The sequence below is a fragment of the Vulpes vulpes genome, chromosome 1 (assembly GCF_048418805.1).
Source record: "Vulpes vulpes isolate BD-2025 chromosome 1, VulVul3, whole genome shotgun sequence".
Lineage (NCBI taxonomy): Eukaryota > Metazoa > Chordata > Mammalia > Carnivora > Canidae > Vulpes > Vulpes vulpes.
In genome coordinates this window covers 70269794-70288884 of record NC_132780.1, presented here as the reverse complement: position 1 = coordinate 70288884, position 19091 = coordinate 70269794, and the positions used below count along the sequence as shown (strand labels likewise).

At 37.3% G+C, this 19091-nt stretch overlaps 1 protein-coding gene across 4 annotated transcripts in view; it reads left to right on the top strand.

Annotated features, from left to right (window-relative positions):
* The window catches only part of PACRG (parkin coregulated), a 514394-nt gene that overhangs the window by 270324 nt on the left and 224979 nt on the right, over window positions 1–19091 (top strand). For all 4 annotated transcript variants that reach the window (XM_026015953.2, XM_072766627.1, XM_026015954.2 and 1 more), the window contains one exon: window positions 12420–12591. In XM_026015953.2, coding sequence (XP_025871738.1) covers window positions 12420–12591 — 172 coding nt within the window. The remainder of the gene's footprint in view (window positions 1–12419; window positions 12592–19091) is intronic.

Here is a 19091-nt window from a genome sequence, read left to right as displayed (position 1 = left end):
CGTCTATGACTACCTCCCTGGAGTGCTCCAGACACCCAAATTACCTCTCTTTCTTTTCATTTTACCAGTGGCATAGTCCAATTCTTTCAGCACTTGGAGAGGAGCAATTCGGTTTTCTAATTTTAGTTTTACCACAAGATAAAAACAGCATGTAAGCTGAAGCATGCCAAAAGGTATTTTGTTTTTAAGAAGAAATTTAATTGAACTTTAACTGATAAATCTATGGAGATATTTTTAACAGTAGGGTCTTCGCAGGTCTCCTCACCTGCTTCAGGTAGTGTTGCAGGGAACGAAGACTGGTTCACAGACTGGCAGGTTGGCGGGTGTGTGCATAGGCCTTAGCAGGACGCAAGCTCGGGGGAGACAGGAACATAGTCTTTCTAGGTGGTGAGAACAGTTCGCTCTTCATGCGATGATTCAAGTTCACTTGTAAATATTCCTATCATGCTGGGAAAAAAATTGCTTTTACATGCTACAAAACAATTAGTACCTGACTTGTGTTTCACAGTTGGCATACTCAATTTCATATACTTTGTGAGTTTCCATATTTCCAATAATTAGCATGTGTTTCCCCTGTGATGGGTTAGCAGGGCATTCAAGCCATGTTTTTCCTTAGTGCAAAGCTCATGAACACTTGTGGTGCCATGATACTCTCAGCTCCCTGACCACCAAGTCCTCTGCCATTTCTGTATTCCTAACTGGGGACAGTCCTTGCAGACTCTCTCCAGGATCTCCTCACTTTACACAGTTACGAGACCACGATCTTTGTGAAATGACTCCAACTTGCCTCACCGGTACTGCCCTGTTTCCGAAACCCCAAATATGTATCTTAAATCTTTAGGCGTTCTGCCCAGAGGTCTCACAGTTTACATCTCACACTGAACTTATGCCTATGATACAGCCCTGGCCTCACAACAGTGCGATTCCACCTGCTTTGCATGCTGGAAGCCAAGCCAGTACATAGATTCCATCAAGTTGTTTACTCTCCCATGTCCAATTAATCATCCAGTCCTGTCCAGTATTCTCGCATTCTTCTTCTCTTTTTCCTGTCATTTTTAACCTACCTTCTAGGTCAACACCACAATTCAGGCTCCTTTGCTATGCTCTTTTAGCTGATAATTCTATCTCCAGACATTTACTCCTGTATTTTGATCTTCCTAAAATATCCTGTACTCCACAGTCTGGTTATATTCTTTGCATACACACACACACACACACACACACACACACACACACACACACACACTGAATTAAAGACCTAAACAGAAAACCCGAAGCTATAAAACTCCTAGAAGAAAACATAGGGTAATACCTTCTTAACATTGATCTTGGCAATGATTTCTTGGATATGACACCAAAGTAAAAATAGACAACTGGAACTACATCACACTAAATAGATTCTGTAGCACAAAGGAAACAACAAAAGAAAAGGAAGAAAAGGTAGTTGACAGAACAGTAGACAATATTTGCAAAGCTATGTCTGGTAAGGAGTTAATATCCAAAATATATAGGAACTCCTACAACTCAATAGTAAAGCAACAAATAACCCTATTTAAAACTGGACAAAAGGCTGGGGCATGTGGGTCTCAGTTGGTTAAGCATCCAACTCATGATTTTGTCTCAGGTCATGATCTCAAGGTGGTGAGATTGAGCCCCATGTGGGGCTCTGTACTCAGAAGGGAGTCTACTTGAGATCCCCTCCCTTTTCACCTTACCCCTATGTGCATGCACTCTCTAAAAATAGATAAATCTATTATAAAAAATGGACAAAAGACTTGACTAGACATTTCTCCAAAAAAGGCATACAGTGGTCAACAGGTACATGAAAAGGTGCTCAACATCACTCATCATCAAGGAAATTGTGAATAAAAACCACAGCAGATAAACCACCTCACTGTTAGGATACCTATTACCAATAGGTAACAAGGGTTGGCAAGTATGTAGAGAAAAAGGAATCCTGCATGCTGTCGGCAGGAATGGAAAACTGTATAGCTGCAGTGAAAAGCAATATGGAGGTTTCTCAAAACATTAAAAGGGAAATCCTACCATATATGACCATGTGAAGGAAAGTTGAGGAATTATGCTAAGAGAAACCAGACACCGAAGGACAGATACTAGATGATTCCACTTATAGGAGGAATCTAACGTAGTCAAACCCATAGAGGCAGAGAGTAGAATGGTGGTTCCTAGGGTCTGGGGGAATAGGAAGATGCTGCTCAATGGATATAAAGTTTCCGTTATGCAAGATGAACAAGTGCTGGCTATTCTTTCTTAAATGGCACTTAATCATGTCAGCCCATTGTTTGAAAACCATCTTTATTTTGCTCATGTCTGAAGTAATCAGTCCGGACACAGTGGGGACAGAAGGCACCTTCCTGCCTTCTCAACATCCTCCAATACTGAACGAGGCACTGTCTCTTGACAGTGCTGTACCCAATTCCTGTCCACGGGCTTTTGCTCAGAATGCTTGTCTCTTGCCATCTTTCAAGGCTCATTAAGATCCTTGTCCCCCATTGAAACCTGTCCTGTTTACTCCAGCGTATAATCATCTCTACTTCCTATATGCCAAGGCTTCTTCCTGTATACCCTTAACATGTACCCCTTATTTAGCATTTAATCATGTACTGCATTGAAATTTTGTTTTGTGAGTGTATTATTTTCTTTTCAGAGAATACCAAGGGAATTAACATCATTTAGTACATGCTGTCTCATTTAATCCTTATGATAACCCTGGAAATTAGCTATCCATTTACAAAAAGTGAACTAAGGCCCAGAAAAGTGCAGTAACTTTCCACTAGTCACAGAGTTTGAAAGTGGTGGAGCTCAGTACATACAAGTGATCGGTTTTAACCTCCATCTACCTTATTACAAACCCCGAGCTGCTCTCCATAAAGGCAGCATGTCAATAATCCATTCCTTCCACAAACTGCTAATATTAAAACACAAATGCAAGGAAGTAAGTCATATTTCTCATCTTTTTCCTACTGACTAATATCCCTATCTCTCCTTGACGTTCAGCATGGCACTATAACTACTTTAAGCTATTCACTATATCTTTTGCTTTAGTTTTTAGGTGAAATTGGACTAAGAAATATAAGAACTCATGAGTTTAAAGAAGTTTAACAAATTTGTATTTAACTCCTGCAAGATAGTTACATAACAAAATTATATGCTGATGTAAGAGGCAGCCAATGCTACCATCATAACAATGTCTTCTTAAAAATTGCTTTAGGACATGAACTTCACCTGAATTAATCCTTTCCAAATCTCCTGGATTCTACTGATTTGGTTATGTTCATAAAAGTTCACAGTATATTATCTAATTCAAGGATAGCTTTTGTAAAACAATGTCATGTTTTGCAATTAATACCAGAGGTAAAAGCCACAAACTATCTGTTTTTAACTCTGTCCCAATTCCTGAAACTTTTGGACTTTCTAGATCTACCATATGTTTCTTGCTTCTCTATTTGACTAATGTGCTCGTAATCCCAAAATACAAGTATCTCCTCTCTACCAGTGACAAAATTATACTATTTTTAGCATTATGTAGAGATGTGATAAAGGAAAAAAACTTTTATATTAATACATATTTTGCTCCTTTTATTGCCCCCTTGGTTTAAAAAAATGCTATTTTAAAAATTTTTAGGAAATTCCTTTAACTCTATGACAGATGACAGAAGGTGGGAATGATCAAAGCTACAGAACAAGGGATTATTTCTTTTTTATTTATTACACTTGAAAGTATCACTCATCAACTGCTGCAGTTAGGAGCATACGATCCCTGGATAATAAAGGTTAAGTGTGCATAAATTCGAAATCTGCTTACAACTGACCTTTAGCTGTCTTGTTAGCATTTTTGACAGAAACTTAAAATAAGGTTATTTCATAAAATAACTTGATTCTCTATTCTCAAGTCCATATTTTTTACTCAATAATTAATACTTCCCAGCTAGACAGAGCCTTCAGTATTTGTAGTGAAACAATAAGCCATCAAGATAGTGAAAAAAGGTGAGCAGGTCAAAGGAAAGAAGCCCCAGGCTCGGATCCTCACTCTGCCACTGCTTGGAATGTGGTCCCAACATGTCACTGAGACTCTCCAATCTTTATAGATGAAATTGGACAGACTCACCATCTTATAAGTTTGAGTCTGCCTATACAATAGTATATTCAATATATTCATTTGTTCATAGAACAGTGTGCCAGTCTTCCATTTGTGCTTATCAATAATATTTTGTCATTGTCTCCATAAAGTCTTATGCATTTACTGTTAGTTTTACTACTCATTATCTTAAAGGGTTTGTTTTGCTTCATTTCTTGCTATTGTGAATATTTTAAAAAATATTTTCTATGTGGTTTTTAGTGGCATATGGGAATGCTATTGTTTTTAGTGTGCTGATCTTTTATGCAGCAATTTTTCTGAACTCTCTTACTAATTACACTTGTTTTGGATTCTCTGGGTATTCTTTGTAGATAACTATGTCATCCTCAAATAACAAGAGTTTTGTTTCGCCTTTGCCAATATATTCATACATATTTTATTTTCCTCATTAGCTGGAACCTCTGGTATAATGTTGAAATTATGACAACAGTCTCCTTACCTTCTTTCTATGGCTTTCTCCATAATGAGAATGTTCCTAAAGTTTCTCTGTAAAGTATGATATTTGCTGTAGGTTTTTCCTTAGAGTTTTTATTTTTTAATGAATGATTTCATCAAATGCTTTATCTGCATCTACAAAGATGATCCCATTTTTCCTCTTTCAATCTGAAAGTTAAAACATGATCTTGAAGTATCCTGGTATTTCTGCAATAAGCCTACTTGGCCAAGTAGGCTTGAACATGCAATTGAATTCAATTTGCCTAGTACTTTTCTTTGACTCAATGAAATTGGGTAGTAGTGGCAAGGTTATGCTGGCCTCCAATAGTGAGTTGTATCCTTTTCTTTCTTTTTCTGTTCTTAAAAAGAGTCTGTACAGTTGGACATTTTTCTATTTTTTAAGGTTAGGTGATTTTACTGTGATTCAATTTTTAACATGTTATTATTTCTATAGGGATTTTTTAAATCTCTGAGTGACTTAAAAGTGTTTTTAAATTTCCAAATGCATGGGGTTAAAAGTCTGCTTATCCTTTAGTTAGTTAATCATTTATTTTATTTAATTTTCTTCAGAAATTGTAACACATATGACATAGATATTTTGGAACTTCTTTGAACTTACTTTGTGGCTTGCTACTATTCCGTTTTCTGTGCTGTCTCTGTATGCTTGTAAAAAACATATTTTATCAGGCAGCCCAGGTGGCTCAGTGGTTTAGTGCCTCCTTCAGCCCAGGGCCTGATCCTGGAGACCTGGGATTGAGTCCCACATCAGGCTCCCTGCATGGAGCCTGCTTCTCCCTCTGCCTGTGTCTCTGCCTCTCTCTCTCTGTGTGTCTCTTGTGAATAAATAAATAAAATCTTAAAAAAAAAAGAACGTATTTATCAAATTACTGAATACAAGGTTTTATGTAGGCCCATTAAGTAGACCTCATGTATAAAATTTGTCTAAACTGGTAATATCTTGGAAAAAAAGTTACAGTTGAAAGAATGTCTCCTACCTTACGCCAAGAAAAGTTACAAATGAATTCATGATTTCAATATAAAGAAATCATTAAAGTATTAGAATAAACCATTATACATTGTCTTTTCTAATTGTTTCTATTCTTTCTGCTACAAAATGGGGAAAAACTTTTTAATGATGACTCAAAAATCAGAATACCACAAAAGAAAAATTTAAAAAATTAAAATTAAAATTAAAAAAAAAGAATGCCACAAAAGATTAAGGAATTCTAAAACAAATGAAAATAGTCTGCATGGCAAAAACAATTTTTTATAAATTTATATAACATACAAAGTTAAATCTCCCTAAAATAAAAGAGAGAGAGAGAGAGAGAGAAGAAAACAAATGTTACTGGGTACTAAAAAATGCCAAAAGATATGAAAATACAACTCACAGAAAAGGTTATACAAATAGCTTTCAAAAATATCTTTAAAAGGCTATTATTCTCACAGTAAGAGAAATGGAACTTAACACTGAAATACTATTTACCTATAATATTGTCAAAAAGTAAACTGTAATAGCATTTTCTTCAAATAAACAAGAGAAAACAGCTACTGTCATTTATTATTGATGAAAATATAGTTTAGTACCATCCCATGAAGCACCATTGGCCTTTTTCTGTCAAAATTGCAAATATATATATACCCTTTGAGAAGGCAATTTCTCTTCCAGGAATTTATCCTATATTTTATTTATCATTTATTTTTTTCCATACCTTTATTTTTCACTTTTCTCTGACATTATATTTTGAGTGTGGTTCTTATAAACAAATTTGTAACCTAAGTATATTTTTCTTTTTTGACAATCTCTTAAGAGAATAAGATAATTTAATCTACCTATACTTATGATGATTACTTATATATTTGGATTCATCCTACATATTTTCTCCTTTCCATGTGTTTTCCTGTTTTCCAAACATACAGGTAATATGTCTGACCAGCCTTCTGTTGGGTTGATAGAGCCTTATTCATTCTCTCTACTCCATTCTGTTCGCCTGGAAATTAATGCTATTTCTTTTGATGGATATCCTTACACTTTAATATGTTTAATTTTGAAGTTAACCAATAACCTTGTCCTCATCCCTATCAATGCAAGGACCTTACTTGGATTCAGATCCCCTTCCTGTCATCTTCTCTACTTTTCATTCCTGGTATTGTGACTTCACTTTGTAACCTTACCATAATTGAATGGTTTTTAAAAAAGTGTTATAGTTAATGCTTCTTTGGTCTTATTTTGTTCAACAATTTATTTACTATTATCTCTTGCATTTCATTTCTTTGTCCTGCATTCAGCTTACTCTTTTATCCTTCAGTGAGGACAGTGATCTCTGGGTTAAAAACAAACAAATAAACAAACAAACATCTCCATCTTGTCAAATGCATTTAATTTGTCTTTATGTTCTATGGCAGCCTAGTCGAGTGTGGCATTGAAGATTAGCAATTATTGTTCCTTCAGCATGTTGAGGGGTTTTTACCCTATCTTGTGGCCTCTATTTTGTTAATGCAAAATGTAATTTCAAGCCTAATTTTGACCCTTTATATGTAATCTGTCTTTTGTTTCTAGTTACTTTTAAATCTTTTCCTTGTCTTTGGAGTTTTAGAAGTTTTTCTGAAGTGTCCTGATTCACATCTTCAGTCTGAAGATTCACATCTTTCTTCAATTATGAAAGATGCCCAGCCATCATTTCTCCAAAAACTGCCTTCCCCTGCAGTTTCTCTCTGGAACTCCCCTGGGTTGTGTGTGGGAGCTAGTCAGGTGGGAGCTTCCCTGTTGCTGCCTCTGCATTGGCCTTCTAGGGTCTGTTTTCATCAGTGATCAAACTACCATCCAATGGTTAGATTCTGAAGTTAATGATATTTTATATTCTTTGGAAATTTTATTTAGTTATTTTCTAAAAATGAATTATTCTATGTTTTAAGCACTTAAAAAATTTATTTTCAGATTCTATTCCATAATTCCTAGTTGCTAGTTCCACAGCTCATTCCCTTTCTTATGGTGTCTCCACCACCATGATGGTGGTAAGTTTTAGTTGGGGTTGCATTTTCTGTGGCAGCCTATGCATGTGAGTATTAAAACGTTTGCATTTGCTTTGTCTGGGCCCCAGAAGTGTCTTTCCACCATCTGTGAACACTATTTTTTTTCTTGACTTTAGATTTCCCTTTGGGTTTCTGTTTCTCAAAGGAGATCTTTCCCCTCAAGAGGTTTGTCACATATCAAGCTCTCTTCCTGTTTCCACAAGCTTTCTTTCTATTTCCACAAACTCTTGGAGAGACTATCTGGTCCCCTTTGCACAGATGGGGCAGTCCTTGTAGGGCCCTGGTGCTATGCAAAAATCTCAGTTTACTGCCCTTTTCTTGCCAGATGCCCTATTTTTCTAAACTCTGGAGACATTAAAACCTCAGTCCCAGTCTTGCAATCTGGTCTGTATCTGATACTCTCTTAAGTCACATGACATCACCTCTGTGACTCTGGACTTTGTCTTCATCTCTAGCATCTGAGGATTTCCTGACATTAACTTTGCATTGAACACATTTTGGCGTTTTTTAGACTTTGTAGCAGTTAAAGAATCCACATTAGTCTTGTCTGCCATCCTGTATGAGGTCTCTTTTTGGATTAAAGAGCATTTTTCATGCTAAGAAAGTCTTGCATCGAAAATTTCATGTATTAGTATGTAATTTTAATTGTATATTCGGTATTACTGAAAAAGTGTAAAATGACATTTTTTCAATTATTCACCATAAACATATCTACATGCATTTGAAAAATGAAAGTACATCTATGTTTGAAATATGCTACATATACTATCCACAGACAGTACTTAATGCCCATATAATTTGTAAGATCTCTCGCAGTAACTTACCAGCTTCCTCAAGGAAGAACAGTGGAGCTGAAGCATGATTTTAGAATTGCCATAACAAGTTTAAATGAAGTTATAATATATTAATACCTAATTATACCTTTTCAGATTAGTTTGTGATTCTAAGCAAGATTCTTGGTTCTTATAGGAGTTGTAATAACAGTTATTTCCAATTATATTTCATTTGCTAATTGAAGCAAGGATATGGAAAGTGTGAGAGTAAGTTTCTAATTTGAGTTTCTAATGCAAATCATTAACCTTCCTGTGTTTCTGACCTTTCAGGATAGCATTACTACCTTACACATTTGTTATGGGGATAAAAAGTTATATATGATAGGCCGAATAAAGTTAGAATTTTATTGCTTTTGACCAAAGGTCACTGTAAGATTTAGAGATAACTTGTGAGTACTGTGTGATCTTTAAAAAGTTGTAAAACATAAATTTTAAAAAGAGAGAGATTCTGTGAGTAAAACTACTTGATGTTCCTTGAGTTAACATCCTGGTGGTCATCAATCAAGATATTACTGTGTAATTTTACCTGATGTATCTAAAATGGCCTTTGTTATGTCCTACTTCAAAGAGCTTTCTTTTAATTCTGGATTTCTTGAATAAACTTTGAAGAAAGATTCCCAAATTTTATGAAAGTTTGAAAACTATGATTTTTATAGTAATACTAAAGAAATATAAAGTCTAATATGTCGTTAAAACAGGTTATCCTAAGAGCAAAATGATTTATATAAATAAAAAATTCTATTGCTAAATAAACAGTAAAAGTGACCTTTTGTAAACTACACCTAAATGAACAAAAGAAACCATAGATTTAGAAGAACTCTAAGGGATAGTAGTCACCATGTGACAAATACACAAAGACAAATAAAGGACCTCCTCACTTATCTTTTCTTTAACTTTTGGTTTTAATCCTGAATTATTCTCAATATCTAGATTTTTTAAAATAAGAACTTATATTATCATTACCAGTTTATTAATTATGAATATACATTAATTTGTTTGTTTTTGATAATACTATAAAAAACAGAAAGTTTTCCTTCTCAAGTTTTAAAAATAAGCAAATGAGCAAATTAATCCCCAAGGGATTTTCTAGTGAAATGAAGCACCAAGCACCAAGCCATTCTGATTGTCTATTAAAATACTCATAAAATTCCTGAAATGTAAATAATAACTGTAATCCTAGTGGGAAAATATAGCATGTTATTTGTATAGTACATAAAGCTGTAGAAAACATAAATCTATAGAAACCTACATGCCCCATCATGCTACAGGGTTGGTTTTCACCACCAGGCTCTCTGTGCACTCTGCCATGGTCCCAGGTCTCAACTCCAGAGATGGCCATTTGTCATCTGGCCATTTTTCCCTTAGCTGAGTCTGCCTCTCAGAGAGTTAGCACAGTGGACAGATTCGAAAGGTCAGAACTAAAATTCAACATGTGCTTATTGAGTCTTCACCCGTTATGTGCCAAACACCATTTCAAGCAATGACAACTCCCTGAACAACAAAACTTAAGAAACAGCAATGAATAAATGATAAAGGCCACCCTAGCAAATCAAACAGGGCAGTCGGCAGTGGTAAGAGAGCCTCACTGAAGCTGAAATCTAGATGAAAGGAGTTGCCAGCAACTGAGAGGCCTGGAGAGAAGGGGAGCAGTGCTTTCAAAGATACTCTCTAAGGAGCAACACATGAGGCTAGGCTGGTCAGGGAACAAAAGGCAGCAGTGTCTCCAAAGAGAAGGACTGCAGAAGGATGGTATGAAGCAATGGGACCCAGGGACAGATTAGGGAAGCCCTCTTGAGACGTGAGACAGGAGCAACCACGGGTCAGGACCCATGACTGTGGAGAATGGAAACAGGAAGGCGAAAGATGGAAACAAGGAAATGAGTTAGGAAACTGTTGCAGTAACCAAGATGAAGCAAGCTGGTGGCTTAGACTAGCTGGCAATATGCATGATGATGGGAAAAGAAATGAAATCAGGATTTGCTTGGAGATAGGATCTGTAGAATACTGATGGGCTGACACAGGATTTGGAGGGAGGAAGTCAAAGACGACAGCCCAGTGCTGGGGGTGGGGTGTCAGGAGGCCCATGGTAAAGTGTATCATGTAATGAGAACAGAGGAGGGACAGGAGGGTTAGACAAAGTGAAGACCACTGGTGACCTGGGGAGGAGCACCTGCAGTGTTGTGGTAGAAAAGCAGGCTAAAGAGAGAATGGGAGGAGGCATAGACAGCTTTACCATGGATGAGAGAAAATGGGACAGTAGCTGGCAAGAGCTCTTCAAAGGGAACTCAGATATATTAGTAAACAAAACAAAACAAAACAAAACATACATGAAAGCTCTGGATTGTAAAGGAACATAAGAAGGTTTTCCAAGGCCTAGGCCACATTCGTCACCCAAAACACTATTACGATAAAGGAAGGAATCCAAGAAGATATGCAAGAAGCAAATGAAGTTATGTACAAAAAATGTCTACCTGTAGTGCATAGAGAAATATCGATACTATTCCAAAGAGTTTGTGACCTGAAAATATAGTGGCAAGTCATTATTCCCTTGTTTAAGGCAACAGATCTACAATGATAGCAGATACACCACATAACAAATGGGTCAGAGGAGGAACTTGCAGGAAAAGAATTTCCAGTAGAAAGGAACTGCTGTGGTCCATGAGCTCAGAGTTAGAGATCTACAGATGATCTTTTCTCAGCTTCTCTCCCTCAGTCTTTCATTCCATATTGCTACCTCTCAGTTGCTCCTCCCTTTTTTCTCTCTTCCATTATTATTTCTTCCATTGCTTTTCTTTCTCTTTGAAACTTTGGAGAATAAGAATCACGTGTGCTCTATATTTACTGTTTCAATACATATTGTGAAATGGAGGGGGGAAATGCAGCTTTATGTTACTTAGAAAAGGTACTGTTAGGGATGCCTGGGTGGCTCAGTCAGTTGAGCATCTGCCTTCAACTCAGTTTATGATCTCGGGGTCCTGGGATCACACCCTGCATTGTTGCATTCCCAGCTCAGTGGAGAGTCTGCTTCTCACCCCCTCTCTGCCCCTCCGTCCCCGCTCATGCTCTCCCTGTCTCAAATAAATAAAATCTCAAAAAAAGAAGAAAGAAAGAAAGAAAGAAAGAAAGAAAGAAAGAAAGAAAGAAAAAGACTCTGTTAAAATATAATGCCAGAGGGAGAAAGAAAGTAAAAGGGTAGAAGACACAACAGACAAACTGGTTATGGCAATGTTAGTATTTGAGTAGACTAAGACACCCTGCATTAGTGTTGATGAAGGGGATGGAGACATAAGGATGAATGGAACAGTCACCCGGAGGATATAACAACGCTGAATGTCTCCATGCCTAACAACATAGCCTGAGAGGCAGTATCACATCCTGCAGCCAGATGCCTTGGATTCAGATCCAAGGAATGCCTCTCTCTAGCTGCAAACCTTACACATGTTATTGAACCTCCTTAATGCTTAGGTTTCTCCGTATTGAAAATGAAGATACCCCAAAAAGACACACTTCACAAGAATATACTGGTGTGCAATCCCTATTAGATTCTTATTAGAAATTCAGTTGCTAATCTCTTTTCAACTGTTTCTTTTCCATTCTATTCTTACATATATCTTTTCAACATACATATGGTGGGCTTCTTGAATCCTTTTCAATATTGCATTTGTGCCAAATGGTATAATATTAACCAAAGAACCCCAAGACAAATACCAAGATGCTCCCAGTGTCAATTATTTATTATTCTAATCTGTTAAGATGTAAAGGTCAATGATTACAACCCCATTGCTAATAGAATAAAGACGAGATGACATACTTTAGGTTGTTAGATGAGTTGCTTAATAAAATCCTCTCAAAGTCCTGAAGAACATGGTCCTCCTGAGTTGGTGACAGCTTCATAGCTGGTCCAGCCATGCTTCGCCCCATTGTTGTCCTCACATAGCATTTCTTCTCTCTCCTTTCAGGTAGAAATTGAGAAGCTGGATTACCATCATTATCTGCCTCTGTTTTTTGATGGGCTCTGTGAAATGACATTTCCCTACGAGTTTTTTGCTCGGCAAGGAATCCACGACATGCTGGAACATGGGGGGAACAAGATTCTTCCTGTCATTCCACAGCTCATTATCCCGATAAAAAGTAAGTGAACAGGTGAAAAAGCATCATTCAGTATATAACGTGCCACTTTGTGACAACTTGCTAATTAAGCAATAAAACACAACAGACTGAGGCTCTCCCTAGGTTTTGTGGGAATTTTATAGATTGACTTATAGGGCCAGACATCCCAAATCTATAATATACCATTGTTGATACTACACTGAAGCTTAACCATATAAATAGACTAAATTGCATGGAGTTTATACCACTTTAAAGTGCTTCCCAGTGGGGATGCCTGAGTGGCTCAGTGATTGGGTATCTGCCTTCAGCTCAGGGTATGATCCTGGAGTCCTGTGATTGAGTTCTGCATCGGGCTTCCTGCGGGGACCCTGCTTCTCCCTCTGCCTATGTCTCTGGCTCTCTGTTTCTGTGTCTCTCATGAATAAATAAATAAAATCTTTTTTAAAAAACGCTTCCCAGTAATGACACAAGCATTAACATTAATTTATACATGAAGAAGTAAAGAATGTGTCCGTGTATTCTATACTACTACTAACTTCCATGTTCTTTTAAAATGACATCCCCAATTTTTAAGTTACAATATAAACCCAATTTTGTTTAGTATCTTTTAGGTAGTAGGAGTCATCATTTTAAGGGGAAAAAAAGTCTGGAATGGAGAAGAATTAACGTTACTAAATATTTGAAATATTTTACCTGTGATAGGTTACCTGGGGAAACTCTAGAGTAACCCTGTCATTGACTTTATTTCTTTATGTATAGAATGAAATGCTTTCTTTCTCTGGCCAGATTTTTCAGGCAAGAATCTTTTTGGATAGTTTTCTGAAAGCAGCCCCCTTCTAAGCATTTCTGAGATTTTCATTCACCAGCGAGATGGTCTATAATGGCTCCCAAACAAGCCCTGCATTGCTTTGGGTCCAGCCTCCTCCAGCTCCACAGCTGCTGTTGCCCCTCATAATAGAGCACTCATACTGGGACAAGCTCCAGGAGGGAATGGCCAGGCTTAGGCCCTCACCCCCCCCACCATCACGCCCCAGGCTCAGTTTGCACCCAAGTTGCCAATCTACACTACTGTTGGAAAGCAGAGGGGTGGCGCTGACCACCCCTTGGGCAGGAACATCCCACCCTTCCCCAGCCAGAACTGCTCTAGACATTTGGCCTGCTTCCCCCACCACAAGCTCTGCCTCATTTCTTTCTCCAGAATAAATTTCCTCCTGGGATGATTGACCTGATTCCTCCTTAGTCTCCTAGGATCTGGGGGGATCCCACCCTCACTGTCTCAAAGGTGCTCTTGCCATGGGCTTTGACCAAAACAAGAACTAAAGAGCTCAACACTGGGTCATTTCCCACAGCCTGGATTATTTCATCTTATCCATGGTGACCTCTTCTGTATTGATTTGAATTAAGTGTCATTGGAATTCTAGATTTTCAGCAGTTCTGCTGTCACCATTTAAATGGAATCAACTCTGAAACTTACCCTCATGTTTTCGAGAGTTTTGTAAGAGATCTGTAACTGACCACTCCAGATTTCCACCAAGACATAAAAGTAAAACCAAGCAAAAGGACAGACTACCTGCTGTGAAAAGTAACATGGGAAGAGAAATGACACTTTAAAGCACTTTCCTCTCCGCTCATGCATCAGCTGAGTGAAGGGTGATCTTTGAAGTCCTTCAGGAAGGATATATAATACAGAGTTACAGTAAAATCTTTTCCAGATGTGATTTATTCCAACAGCTCACAATTTTTGAGTATGTTAAGTTCTAGTTGAAATGCTACATTTTCTAAAGAATGATGTACAAGTTTTATGTACAAATAAAAAGGCCCAGAACATCCTCCCCAGGAACTATGTTTAGAATACATGATCCTTTGCCCCTTGAACCCAGCAGAAGAGCAACAACACCCAGAAGTCTGTTCTTTTCTTTAAAGAATCCGCTCTTGTTAGGAACACTGTCTTCTCGGGACTTTTTCACTCCTATCTCCTTGAAAGCATTGAAGGGCAAAAAGAGAGTTTCTAAGTAATATTTTGATCATACTGTTTACAATTCAAACATACCAAAATAGAGCACTGCAGACCCAGGTGCATTGATCTTGCTTAATCTGTATTTTAAAGGGATTTAAATGAGTTAAGAAAAGTACTGTGTTCTAAGGACAAAATTCACAGTACACACATACTAGAGGTAATTTACTCACAAGTAAAAACTCACAAGTAAAAATGCTAGAGGTAATTTACTCACAAATAAAAACATTATTAACACAGTAAACATGTTTTGTCAGGTAAAATTAACTACATATGAATTTGATAATTCAATTTCCAAAGGCAATGAAAATGTATTTTGGTACATATCACTGCTTTCCTTCCTAGGCTTCTGCTGTTATACTTATCCTGAGTCTAACTTGGCTTGCTTCTCAATCTACTTACATCACTAAAAGTCAAATTTTTCTCAGGAAGGAATACTGATTATAGAAGATAATGCACAGTTCCCACACAATGTGAAAAATATTTTGTGCATAAACTCTAGATTGAAGCTAATTGATCTGGAAGCAGGCTGATGCATGTAACTGATAGAACCCATACGTAGCAGGCCTGTGTACCTGATATCAAGCTGTACTATTAGTATAATTTTGACTCTCTCCAAGGGCAAAACTTAACCTTACCATCACCAGCTAGCAGGTTTTGAATAGTTTTTCTCGAATTCTAACTGATACCTAGACCAGCAAAGCAAAATACATAAACTCCCTGCAAGGATAAGAACTGGAATGAGCTGCCTATCTACTCCTAGAATCTGAGATTGACTTCAGCTAATTACAAGGCTAATAACAATCATATGAAAAATGGATACATTCAGTGTCTCTAGGCTTTCTAATATGAAAATAGATAAGAGGATATTTTTTCTTTCTCCTCCTCTCTTTGGTTCATGACCCCAAGTGAGGTCATCTAGTAATAACCAGAAGAGTGTCCATCTCATACCTCATTCCTTTAATGTTACTTTATGGCACAATTACAGTTGCCCTGCTTTTCCTCCCACTTTTTGATTTCTACCTTCTTGGGTTATTCTGGGTCAGAAACTTTGAAAAAGACCAGTATAAAATAGTCATGGTTGACAATGGAGCCCTGATTGCTAAGAGCAGCAGCAAAACTTGGTAGGCAAGGATGAGATAAGCCCTCCCAGCAATCTGAGCTATGGGATGTAGATTTCCATTTACTGCAACCAGTTAGGAAAACATAAATCCATCAGAATCCAGCAGAGCAATACCAGGAAGGAGCCTCTAGAAACTCTGCATATTAAACTCAGAAGGGGATTCCAGTAATGGCCAGGAGGACAAAGAGACGCCAAGAGCAACCACAAGCTCTGGGTACGGGAATCTCTGTCTTCGGTAGCAGCAAGAGCAATCACAATAACACCACTGCATGGGGCCATTCATAAAAAGCAGCTACACACAATGAAGGAAATATCTTGAATAATAAGAGGAAAAGAATACCTTAACAACATTTAATGCAAGAGCCAGAAGAAACTCATAGAAACTGGTTTGACATCCTCAGGACATAGGAAGATACGGCATCTAGGACACAGAGGCAGAAACCCACAAGAGGAGAGGAGCATGAAATGAAAACAAGCCAATGCTGAGTGAGAGAGAGGGGAACCTAAGGATGCCACAGCAGAGCTCACATCTCCACGGAGGCATCAGGAATAATCAGCGGCACAGCACAGAATTGTAAATGGAGACCCCACCGTAGGAACCTTTCTTAGAAAAGACAAGTCTATAAAAATAAGGTGAGAGAGAATATCACACAGAGCAGACAGGATGTAAACAGGAGCTAGCAGTTATAGCTAGTCCCAAGAGGAAACGCTGAAACAAAACGGAATAGAAACGATAATGACAGAGATGATTGAAAGACATTTTTTTCTGAGATAGAAAATATCCCTTATTTTGCAGGTAGAAAAGGCTCATTGTAGTCTAAAGAAAATGAATAAAGTGAGACTTATACCTAGGCACATTTTATCAGAAAATTTAGGTTAAAAGTTAAAAGTCCTTCAAACATTTGGATGGGAGGTGTGGAAGATACACACAAAGAAATAAAAGTAACTCAGGTTAAGAATTTTACCAACAGTAAATTACAGATAACAATGACCATTGGAAGAGAACCACTTTGGATACGTTTCATCCCATTCAGATGAGTAAAAGGCATGGTGTACATAACAAGCTGTATGAACATTTGTTTAAAAAAAGGTTCATAAGCAAAATGCCCACCTGTCTCTCATACAAGAAGTTGCTGAGAACATGCTCCAACTATCAGTAGATAAAGGACCTGAAGTGAGGATGTCATAGTGTGAAAAGCAGTTGGCATGAAGAGCCACTAATTCTAGAGTTAAGTTTAAATAGTTGATGGAAAAGAGTTTCAAAACTGCATGAAATCTCAAGTAATTATTTTGGAGTAATGTGTCTAAAAATTCAAGGAAATTGGGCATAAGCCTTCAAAATCATGGAAAAGATCACAGTAGTTAAAATACAGCCTATATATTAAAATGACAAAAACTGAGGAGACAGCAAGGAGGTGCTAAGTGTCAAAAGCATAAAATAAGGTGAAAAACATGAAATCAAATATATCAGCTATAAAATTTAACTTTCAAATTGGTTTATGGAAAAAAAATGAATATAAATTTTCTGTATATAAAACTAATACTTGAATAGTTTAAAAATAAAAGATATATTGGGACAAATGAGAAAAAAGAAGGAAGGAATGATTATTTTAATTGTAGGAAAGTAGAATTTAATGTAAAAAAAAGTTTCACATGTATAAAGAGGATCAATTCATATCAATAAAAATATTCTAGGTAAAGATGTAATCGATATGAGCCTTGGTTCTCAGAAAACCACAGCATCATGTTTAAAAACAGCAAACAGCTACTCAAGGTAGGTTTTTTTTTTTTTTTTTTTTTTTTGCCTCTGGAAGAAGAGTAAACCTCTTGACCCTGAGACAATATAATGCTGGTCCTTCCTCCACTTCCTGACCTTCAGCTCCAAGATCTACAACCTTTATCAATCCAAGTGGACAGCCTGCCTCTAGAGCACCATGTCCCACACTTCAGCGTGCATATGAATCACTTGCAAGTGCATATGAATCACTCAGTGAAATGCAGGTCCCACACAGCATCTGTGAGATGAGTCTGAGAACTGGATTTCTAACAAGCCTCCAGTTGCTGCTGCTACTGCTGCTGCAGGTTCAAGGCAAAGCTGACCAGGGGCATGATGACACTTGACATCCCAGATCCTCCCGCAAGATTCTGGGAATCAGAACAAGATAAAGAATGAGCTGGTAGAAACAGGTGAATGATGATCTTCCATCTTATATTTAGGCGTATCAAGAGACGTTGCTTCATTCATGCTGTGAATAATTAGAAAAATGTACATTAAGCTTTTAGACCTTAAAAGTAACCACAAGTGAGTTAAAATGTATGATTATTATATGAAGTACTGGGGAAAGAAAAATTAAAAATTAAGGCAATAACTTAAAATTTTAAAAAGCCAAAGTAGAATTCAAAGGAAAAAAAAACAATAAGATGACAAAAAGAAACCCAAATAATTTGTTATGATTACCGATAAATGGGAGAAATGATCACTAATAACAAGATAAAAGTCTCGGTTTGGGAACTTCTTTGAAAGATTGTTCCCACTGTCTGATTGTTCCCAACCATATGGTTTTGCTGGAGACTGCCAGTTACCAAGTAACGATCAGAATTTAGCTCTCACGACAAAAGCAAAAATAAACAAGTGGGACCACATCAAACTAAAAAGCTGCTTGGGACGCCTGAGTGGCTCAGCGGTTGAGCGTCTACCTTTGGCTCAGGGTGTGATCCCATGGTCCCAGGATCGAGCCCCACATTGGGCTCCCTGCATGGAGCTGCTTCTCCCTCTGCCTATGTCTCTGTTCTCTTTCTCTCTCTCTCTCTCTGTCTCTCTGTCTCTGTCTCTCTCTCTCTGCGTCTCTCATGAATAAATACATTTTTTAAAAATCTTCAAAGAAAAAAAATAATAAAATAAAAATAAAAAGCTTCTGCTCAGCACAGGAAACCATGAACAAAATGAAAAAGCACCCTACTGAAGGGAGAAAATATTTGCAAGTCATGTATCTGATAAGAGGTTAATACCCAAAATATAAAAGAACCCTACAACTCAATGAAAAAGATCCAATTTAAAAACTGAGCCGAGGATTTGAATAGACATTTTTCCAAAGAAGATATACAGATGGCCAACAGGCACATGAAAACATGCTTGACATCACTGTCAGGAAAATGCAAATCAAAACCACAATGAGATATCACCTCACACATGTTAGAATGGTTGTTATCAAAAAGACAAGAAATAACTTGTTGGCAAAGATGTGGAGAGAAAGGAGCCCTCATGCAGTGTTAGTGGGAATGTAAGTTGGTGCAGCCACTATGGAAAACAGTATGGAATTTCCTCAAATATAAAAGAGAACTAACATAGGATCTAGCAATTCCACTTCTGTGAATTTATCTGAA